The sequence below is a fragment of the Salmo salar genome, chromosome ssa23, assembly GCF_905237065.1.
Source record: "Salmo salar chromosome ssa23, Ssal_v3.1, whole genome shotgun sequence".
Taxonomy (NCBI): domain Eukaryota; kingdom Metazoa; phylum Chordata; class Actinopteri; order Salmoniformes; family Salmonidae; genus Salmo; species Salmo salar.
The window spans coordinates 42,253,717-42,264,456 of NC_059464.1; the positions used below are offsets into that span (position 1 = coordinate 42,253,717).

Sequence of the window (10,740 nt, forward strand, 5' to 3'; positions counted from 1 at the left end):
AGCCCAGTGTCTTCACTGTTAATGCTATTACAGCAGTGGGGAGTGTATTGTGCAGTCAGTAGCTGACAGAAATGTCCCTCACAAGGTAATCTCAGAACCCAGAACCAAGGCCTACCTTTTCATTAGAAACAGCTCACTTGATTAGGCTCATGTTTGCTACTAAAATAGGGTCCTCGAAACCTTGCGTCAAAATGGGATTAAGCTAAAGTGCTATTGTCAACTGAGCGACTCATTGGCTTTCTCAGTATAGTTAATGAAGTAACAGAAGTATTTGTTATGTAACTCGCGGTTCTGTTTGTGCTTGAGCAAACGCTGTTTAGAGCACCGCTGAGAGGTATTCCGGGGTCGTGTTCATTATGGCACACTGTAGGAAAACATTTCGCAAAGGGAAAAAAAACCCAAAAAACAAGCGTTCCCTAATTAGACTAGTAGACCTACTGATAGTAGCCAATAACTCCTAATTCCACTTTGTTTCCTGTTTTGTGTCTACTGAACATGAAACGTGTCCCTTCCTACCCTGATCAATATGACGATGGCTCAGTTTAGGTTACCAATAGTTTTGGAGCGCCCGCTACATTGTTTATAGGTTTTTTAAGATCAGCAAAAATCAATGGACAAAGTGCTAGGCTAGGAAAAGAGTGAGATCTGGGGTTCGGTTGATTTAGGAGATTATAATTTAAAGCTGAAGGGGCAGTTTCCCGGACACAGATGAAGCCTAGCTAGGCCTGGACTAAAAAGTGAACTCTATTGAAAAATATTTTTTAATCCATAGTTAAACGTAATCCACTCCTAAGGGATTAAGCATGATCTCTGGTGTATGACAAAGGAGACAGAGTATTATCTGCACTCAGAAAATAAGGAAATGTGTCTTCCGCATTTAACCAAACCCCTCTAAATCACCCCAAACAAAACATTACAATATGCACTCATGGGCTGATGGGAACTTGGTCATGTGTGTGTGTTTGTGTGTGTGCTGTGGACATGCTCTTGTCTTCTTGGCTGCAACACTTGGCTGTCACTGTGTTTTACTGAGAGGCCTGCTGTCTGGGAACGAGGTGACCGATATGCTCAGTTTCTCAGACAGACGGCTTCCCTACTCATGTGCCGTATGGCTCCACAATCCTTTACAACCTTTATGGGACTGCTCCTCTCCTCCTCCTCCTCCTCTCCACCATTTCCTAACACTTCCAGTAGAATGTATGACCCACTCTCTGGACCAATCCCAAACCCCAGGGCCCCTTTCTTAATGCCACATCAATTGGGTGGAAGGTGTATGCAGCAGTATGGTGGACATTCCCACCTAGTCTACCACTTGGCGTTTTCTATCGATTTCCTTTTCTAATCTATAAAATAACATGTTGATGGTTAGGGAACCAACCACTGGGCACTCACTGGTTGATACAATAGTGTACTATTGTAAGTGCCAAATAAAGTAACAGGGTTGACATGTTGTTTATTTGAAATATTTTAACCTTTAACCTTTATTTAACTAGGCAAGTCAGTTAAGAACAAATTCTTATTTACAATGACAGCCTACCCCGGCCAAACCCTAAACCGGACGACGGTGGGCCAATTGTGCACCGCCCTATGGGGAAGGGTCGATTGGACATTGGGTGTCAATTGGGGGGAACTAATTGGGTCGTCCACCAATTCGGTGCCTTTTTGAGAAGTGTAACTTGATTTCAAACTAAAATTGATTTCAAACTAATTTTACCATTCGGTCATAAAGCACACATGTTAAAATTCACAGAAAACATGTTCAACCCACTCAGTTTCCCACCACAAAACACCAGAAAATGGCCAAGAAGAGTGGAACCAGCTCAGCTGCTTTTAATTCTATCAATACTGACTATTAGATGTTCAATGTTTCTTTCCAAATAAATATTTTGGAAGGAATAGTTTCAGCATATTAAAACGAGAGTTTAGGTCACTTAACAGGATAAACCTGAAAATGACGGTAAATTAATCACATAATAATAGACTTCAAAATTAACTTTGTCAAAGCAACAAAAATAACTATGGCTTCACAATGATGGTGAAACTTGGAGAAATGTTGGGATTAAGTGGGTTAAAATGACACAGGGTTGATGGCGGACCGTGTCAAAATGCTGAATTTTGGAACTTTAACAAGCCTTTATTCAGATTTTATTGAATTCTCCATGTGGTCTATATTAAAGCACACTTCATTTTAAATAACATGCTTTTAAAATTCAACATTGGTGCACAACTTCTACTGAAAATATCAAAGGAACACAAAAGGCACTCATTTCGTGGAATGACCCAATTGCCTGTTCAGTTCACACACCATTTAGCAATGTCCTCTTCTCGGTATGTGAATGATTCTCTTTCCTGTATGAGATTTTGGCAACCTCACAGTCTCTGTCTGTGTGTTCATGACTGTAAGAAATTGCAATGTAGTTATCATGTGGTGTCACTTAAAAATAAATATATAATTTACATTTCATGTTCGTGAAATAGTATTGCAAAATACCGTTAAAGTTAAAAAAATTCCCAGGAGAAAAAGATTCTCGGAATAAGCAGGTTTTTTTTACCTGAGTTTTGCCAACCCACAGAGAAATCATGTTCAAATCAAATCAAAGTTTATTTGTCACGTGTGCCGAATACAACAGGTGTAGACCTTACAGTGAAATGCTTACTTACAGGCTCTAACCAATAGTGCAAAAAAGGTATTAGGTGAACAATAGGTAAGTAAAGAAATAAAAACACCAGTAAAAAGACAGTGAAAAATAACAGTAGCGAGGCTATAAAAGTAGCGAGGCTACATACAGACACCGGTTAGTCAGGCTGATTGAGGTAGTATGTAGACATGTAGATATCGTTAAAGTGACTATGCATATATGATGAACAGATTTATGTTAGATTTATGTATTCCTATTTTACCAATGAGTCACAGTCTTTTAAGAGGATCAGAGGCTAAAAGCGAATTCATAGCCGCAGATGACAGATCAAGAATAAATTGGCTTTTAGAATGTGCATCTGAGTATGTTATTAGAACGTTATCTGAAGGTTGTTGACCCAGCGTGGGAATGTCTCCCCGGCACGAAGCCCTTATCTATAAATAATCTTGTTGATCATGTGCAGTAAATTGGCCAACGTTGATTTTCCAGTGTAACATTTCTACTGTTGATTCAGGAATTAGATTCACTCTGTAACAGTGAAATTAACACTCAGTGGTGTAAAATAACCCCCAGTGTTGGTGTTAATAACCAGAGTTATTGTTTTACATTTTGGGGAGCAAAACAGTTCCATCAAAACCATACCCATTATTATCATATTTCCCAGCATGCTATACTGCAGGTTGATTTGTTTGGGATTGTTTTTCATATCTGTGTTTTTGCATGTCCATTGATTGACTGATTAATCTTATGCTACACGAAGATAAATAACATAATTTTTTCTAAACTAATCCAATCAGTCATTTAGTTGCTGTTCCAGTTTAAATGTTTTTTAGGTAGTCTACTTATCAATTTACCTAACCCTGACAGTCATTCTGAATGCAGGTTGATACCATTTGAAACTAAACACTTTGATGTTTGTGGAAATGTGAAATTAATTTAGGAGAATATAACACATTAGATCTGGTAAAAGACAATACAAAAATAAGAGTTAAATCTTTAACACTTTCAAAAGTGTATTTTAAACACCAGTACATTGGGACTCATATGTTCACTGAAAATAGTGTACATATAACCCTTTCAGAGTTAAATGTACACCATTTATTTTGTTGTGTGGTATTTCCCAGGGTGAGTCTAATCTCTGAGGGATATCTAACTGCCTAGAGGGGCTATATTTATTCACACCCCCTCTACTTCCTGTTCGAGGCTCCCGAGTGGCGCAGCGGTCTAAGGCAGTGCATCTCAGTGCTAGAAGCATCACTACAGACACCCTGGTTTGAATCCAGGCTGTATCACAACCATGATTGGGAGTCCCATAGGGCGGCGCACAATTGGCTCAGCGTCGTTAGGATTTGGCCGGTGTAGGCCGTCATTGTAAATAAGAATATGTTCTTAACTAACTTGCATAGTTGAATAAAGGTAAGAAAAGCATCCTACCTCTTAACAGGCCTTCTATATGGAGATTGGAAACATTAAGATGTGGGGCTTCATGCACATTATACACACATCCTGTATATGCATACACTCCAGATAGAGGACACACAACACACTGTATGTACACATAAATATCTTGTATACACACACACTCACTGGCCGTGTGCAAATACTCAGACTAGCGTACTAAAAAGTTTTCGAAAAAAAATAACATTTTATAGTATGTGAAATACTCCGATTGCGTTGACTTCCTTTTGATACGGCGCATAAATTTAGCTGGTTATTAGAGTCAGAAAAGGTGAGTGAATCCTACTTGATCAAACGCTGAGTATGTGGTTAAATATGTAGTACGCTAGTACGGCTATTCGGACTCTTTTTCCCGTACTCAACTGTGGTGTTATACACTCCCCCCCCCCACGCCCCACACTGGTACATTCCCCTCCCCTTCTTAGTGCCCTGACATTTGCACGGTTACCACAGCGACGGGTGGTGTCAATATGGCGGGTAGAGGGAGGAAAGAGGCTGGGTCAGGAATGTGGCCTGTGTTCCCTTCACCTCTGACCTTTACGGACCAGACTTGGCTGGTCATGACTTTTCCCTCTCACACAAACACACAAACACACACAGAAGGTAGCCTGGATGGAATTGTCCATCTGAACCTGTGTCGTGTGAAAGTGTGAGCTCGCGTTGGGTTTGGTTGGGTTGGGTTTGGGAGCATGAACACAGTACGTACACCCAGTGTACAAAACATTAGGAACACCTTCCTAATATTGAGTTGTATCGCCTTTTGCCCTCAGAACAGCCTCAATTCGTCGGAGCGTGGATTCGACAAGGTGTTAAAAGTTGGCTGAATGTCCTTTGGGTGGTGGACCATTCTTGATACACACGGGAAACTGTTGAGCGTGAAAATCCCAGCAGCGTTCCAGTTCTTGACACAAACCGGTGCGCCTGGCACCTACTACCATACCCCGTTCAATGGCCCTTAAATGTTTTGTCTTGACCATTCACCCTCTGAATGGCACACATACACAATCCATGTCTCAATTGTTTCAAGGTTTTAAAATCCATCTTTAACCTGTCTCCTCCCCTTCATCTACACTGATTGAAGTGGATTTAACAAGTGACATCAATAAGGGATCATAGCTTTCACCTGGATTCACCTGGTCAGTCTATGTCATGGAAAGAGCAGGTGTTCCTAATGTTTTGTCCTCTCAGTGTATATGTCCTTGTTACTATGATACACAGATTGACGAGCCTCCTCTGTCCTCTGGCCTTCACGAGATCTATAACGACTGAAAAACAATCCTTTCCTTCCCTGCAGCCCCTTCGGCTCCGACTGTCTCTTCTATTGAGCTGTGTAACACTACTCCCCACGTAGACCCCTGTACTCCGACCCTCCGGCATCACTTTACACATTCAGTGGAAAGTGAAAGGCAAGCCTACCCATTAATTAAAACTACAGACATTCGTTTTCCGTCCGTCCGCCCGTCCGCCTCGTTGATAATGATGAAGTTGCGTGACGACTCAACCAGACCTGGGTTTAAGATAGAATGGAGCAGAAAGAAGTCCTCTTGGTTCTTCTCCTGGTCTTTACAGCGCCGGTCCAAACCCCAGTGGAAGCATTTAGTGCCTGATCATAATAGGAAAAACAACTCTTTGCCCCACAAAGGTCTCTGGGCCAACACGGTGCAACACTGCTCATTCGTCAAGAAGCATGGGTGGATACAGAACCAGTAAATCATATGCATTTGCACACACACACACACACACACACACACACACACACACACACACACACACACACACACACACACACACACACACACACACACACACACACACACGTACACACGTACACACGTACACATACAAAAACACACACACACACACACACAGACACATGCACAAATGCAAACACACACACACGGTCTTACCACCAAACAAGAATGTCTTATGAACGTGAGGTCACCTAAATGGCAACTAGTGACTGGAGGGGATGACCTTCATACTGAGTTAAAATAGAGCTGATGGCTGGAGGGGATGACCTTCATACTGAGTTAAAATAGAGCTGATGACTGGAGGGGATGACCTTCATACTGAGTTAAAATAGAGCTGATGGCTGGAGGGGATGACCTTCATACTGAGTTAAAATAGAGCTGATGGCTGGAGGGGATGACCTTCATACTGAGTTAAAATAGAGCTGATGACTGGAGGGTGTATTTACAACCTGTGTGTGTGTGTGTGTGTGTGTGTGTGTGTGTGTGTGTGTGTGTGTGTGTGTGTGTGTCTTTACAATCTTTGTTTAAATAGGTTTTCTATGAATTGTCTTCATTAAAGAAGTCAATGGTAAAAGCATAGAGAGAATTGTAGAAAAGTAATTTGATGCACACCTTTGTGGTTCCAGGTAGAACTCTTTCGAGTTTCATGTAGAACCCTCAGTGGAAAGGGTTCTACATGGAACCCAAAGGGGTTCTACCTCGAACCGCAGAACCCTTTTTTGTACCTTGAAGCAAAAGGGATTCTTCAAATGGTTCTCCTACGGGGACAGCCAAATATTATTTTCTTTCTAAGAGTGTAGGATCTAAATAGATAATTATATTTATTTAACCTTTTATTTAACGAGGTAAGTCAGTTAAGAAGAAATTCTTATTTACAATGACGGCCTACCCCGGACGACTCTGGGCCAATTGTGCGCCGCCCTATGGGACTCCCAATCACGGCCGGTTGTGATACAGCCTGGGTCTGTAGTGATGCCTCTAGCACTGAGATGCAGTGCCTTAGACCACTGTGATACAGCCTGGGTCTGTAGTGAGTCTTCTAGCACTGAGATGCAGTGCCTTAGACCGCTGTGATACAGCCTGGAATCAAACCAGGGTCTGTAGTGACTCCCCTAGCACTGAGATGCAGTGTCTTAGATGGCTGCGCCACTCTGGTCCTACACATAATGCTCTGAACCCCTTGGTATTCTCCTGCATGTCCTTCATCGTTTCTCTGCGTTTGCTTCCCTATGTGTATGTACCTACATGTATGTATTTATGTGGGGATTGCATACCTTAATGCATACCTTTTACATTTTTTACATTTACGTCATTTAGCAGACGCTCTTATCCAGAGCGACTTACAGTAGTGAATGCATACATTTCATAAAAAAAATTTCTCCATACTGGTCCCCCATGGGAATCGAACCCACAACCCTGGTGTTGCAAACACCATGCTCTACCAACTGAGCCACACGGGACCGTGTGTGTGTGTGTGTGTGTGTGTGTGTGTGTGTGTGTGTGTGTGTGTGTGTGTGTGTGTGTGTGTTGCATAATGTTGCATACCTTAATGTGTACCTTTGCGTGTAACCATGCATATGTACACTGCAAGCACAGCTGACTAGCTATATGGTCCCCCCCCCCCAACCATTTGGATTATCTAACCCATACACATCTAGGATCCCTCTAAATCTTTTTGTTTGTTTCAGTCTTTCCCTTTACATTCGTTCCCTCTCTCCACCCTTCCCCATCTCTACCAGACGCCCTTCTCTCCCTTGCTCCTCTCTCACTACGTTTCTGTTTATTTAGGGAGACTGACTCTGGGCGACTGATATGGAAGCCGGAACCGTGACTAAGAGAGGGGGGGGGGGTTGATGGCTCAGAGAGAGAACGAGGGAGGGGCAGTGAAGTTGACTGGGTAGCGAGACAGAGCTATAAAAGCCATTGCCGGAGCTGTCTGTGTCAGTAGCAGAGCTATAGAGAACCAAGAAGGAAGAACAGAGTGGACAGATATATTGGATCTCCACTCACACGGGCTCTACTAGGATTCAAATACTGGAGAATTGGAAACAGAAGCCAAGGCTTGACACAGCAGCTCTTTGGTACAGACACTGAGTTTCATCATCCACGACTTCGGAAGATTCTATGAGAGTTTGGTGTGTTTGTGAGAGAACTTTGCTTCACTATCAGCGAAAGAGCCTCTGACAGAAGAGGAGGCACCAAATAGAGAGAGAGGAGAACTTTGGGAAGGGAAAAAAACAACTGCTTTTCACACGTGCTTTCACACTCAGTGCTCCACACATGGCTGTTGTTCGTCCGATGCCCATGGAGACCCAGGGCTTCCACCACATGGCTGTTGTTCGTCCGATGCCCATGGAGACCCAGGGCTTCCATCACATGGCTGTTGTCCGTCAGACGCCCTTGGAGAACCAGGGCTTCCACCACGTGCTGCCTGCCCACCTGCTCTCCTCGACCATGGAGGAGTTCCCCCAGCAGCTCCCCGTCCCCAAGGGGCCCGCCCGTGGCAAGAGCCGCCCCCGTCGGCCCCGTGAGGCCCGCTTCAAGACCCAGCCCGTCACCTTCGCCGAGATCGCTGAGGTGGAGGAGGAGGGCGCCTCGCCCCTGGAGGAGGAGAGGGCGCGCCGGTCTTTCCTGCAGTCCCTGGAGAACCTTCGCTGGAGCACGCAGGCGCTCTACTGCCCGACGACCGGCCGCCGCACGGCCACACCCCCACAGCGAAGCCTGGACTCCAGTGACTCTGACACGGCCCAGTGAGGGGCGGAGCCTGAGGAGAAATAGAACGTGTACGCCGCCTTCCTGGCACTGACACATGCCCCCTTTTCCCTCCAATGAACTGAACTCGACTGATCTCCAAGCTGCTCCTGTGTATATAGAGGCCATTCTCCTTGAAAATATATGTTTCTACATACAAATATACTGTATATTAGCATATCGATATACACTGAGTATACAAAACATTAAGATCACCTGCTCTTTCCATGACAGACTGACCAGGTGAATCCAGGTGAAAACTATGATCCCTTATTGATGTCACTTGTTAAATCCACTTCGATCAGTGTAGATGAAGGGGAGGAGACAGGTTAAAGAAGGATTTTTAAGCATTGAGACAATTGAGACATGGATTGTGTATGTGTGCCATTCAGAGGGTAAGACAAAACATTGAAGGGCCATTGAACGGGGTATGGTAGTAGGTGCCAGGCGCACCGGTTTGTGTCAAGAACTGAAACACTGCTGGGATTTTCACGCTCAACAGTTTCCCGTGTGTATCAAGAATGGTCTACCACCCAAAGGACATCCAGCCAACTTGACACAACTGTAGGAAGCATTGGAGTCAACATGGGCCATCCTTTATTTACTAGGCAAGTCAGTAGAGACCATGCCCTGACTAATTGAGGCTGTTCTGAGAGCAAGGAAGGGGGAGGGGGTTCTTAATGTTTTGTACACTCAGTGTATGTGGCTATGGTATGCATTTGAATAATTTTTTGTAAAGAACTCTACCTAGTAATATATATCACTGGCTGGATTATATTGCTAATGCTTCTCAGAGAAGCTAGGGTTAGCACATTAGCTTTGACGCAGTGTTGAATACACCTCTTCAGATAGATTCCTTTTCTACTGCCGAGGACTTCAGGACAGGAGCCTTGTTTTTTTGTTTGTACCTATTATATTCTGCTTCAAGGAGATTGAAGTGTAGTCATGACCACAACAAAAATGCTCATTCAAGATTTGACTGACTAAACTCTGAAAGCATCGACCGACCACTGAAAGTGATTCAATGGTAACTAAAGTTAGGAGATACTTTGCAACGCTTTTGGCACAGCTCGTACTTCTGTGTGAAGCTCCACAGCTAGCAAACGCCTCTCATCCTTCATCTTGAAGATAGGAACAAAAAAAGCTTTTCCAGACGTGAAAATATGTATTCTCTTATTTTGTTTATAACACGCCAAAACTATACATTTTATTTTGTCGTTGCCTCTTTTGACTTCTTAAGTCACTCTTGATTTCTAAGATAAATATCATTTATACATTTGTTTTACATCTATATTTGTTATGTTGTACTTTAATAAATATTTGCAAATATATCCAGTTGTTTTCTCTTTTGGTCACATGCAAACACTATAGAACTTTAGTTGCTAATACTTTACATAACATTTTGGCCTGAACGTTAGCTGAATGGTTCATATTATGATATGATATTAATCAATCTATTATATCATTATAGGATAGGATATGCAATGAGTTCTGGGACAATATTTCTGTCACTTAGGCCTCCCTTCCAGCATTGGGGAACATCCCTCTCTTTTTTTTTTAGGGGAGGGGGCACCTCCTCAGCTGTCCCTTGGAGACCTCCAGAAGTCTCTCAGTTGCTGAATGACAAGTGACAAATGATAGGCCAAGCAGGTTCATCAGTGGCCATTTCACCAGTACATTACTGAGCACACAATGCTAAACTGTATTAGTCATGCACCTGCTTGATGGTTGGCGCATATATACAAAAAGTAGGCCTCCTGTTTCAAATGTAACTACAGAAAGAGAAATAGTTAGATGACTTTGTTGATGTGTGTAGTACAGGTGCAGCGACGAAAGGAAATGACAATAGAGCAACATTTTGGGATAATACTGTGTTTGTGTGTGTGTGTGTGTGTGTGTGTGTGTGTGTGTGTGTGTGTGTGTGTGTGTGTGTGTGTGTGTGTGTGTGTGTGTGTGTGTGTGTGTGTGTGTGTGTGTGTGTGTTTGTGCACTTGATTCATGTGTGTGTGTGATTATGTGTGCAGACACGTCTATACACATGCATGTTATTTTCCAATCCATACCAACGTTGTGTGAATTGGTTGTGACGCTGCTTGGTGACCCTGCTAGTGTCACGACGTCAACAGATCCAGCAGTCCAAA

The 10,740-nt window shown here is 43.2% G+C and overlaps 1 protein-coding gene across 1 annotated transcript; it reads left to right on the forward strand.

Annotated features, from left to right (window-relative positions):
• The first annotated feature begins 7,775 nt into the window (after positions 1-7,775).
• On the forward strand, positions 7,776-9,930 carry LOC106584658 (uncharacterized protein C11orf96 homolog). The gene has a single exon (XM_014170158.2). The coding sequence runs from the start codon at positions 8,129-8,131 to the stop codon at positions 8,600-8,602; it is 474 nt and encodes a 157-aa protein (XP_014025633.1). The 5' UTR covers positions 7,776-8,128; the 3' UTR covers positions 8,603-9,930.
• The last annotated feature ends 810 nt before the right edge of the window (positions 9,931-10,740 follow it).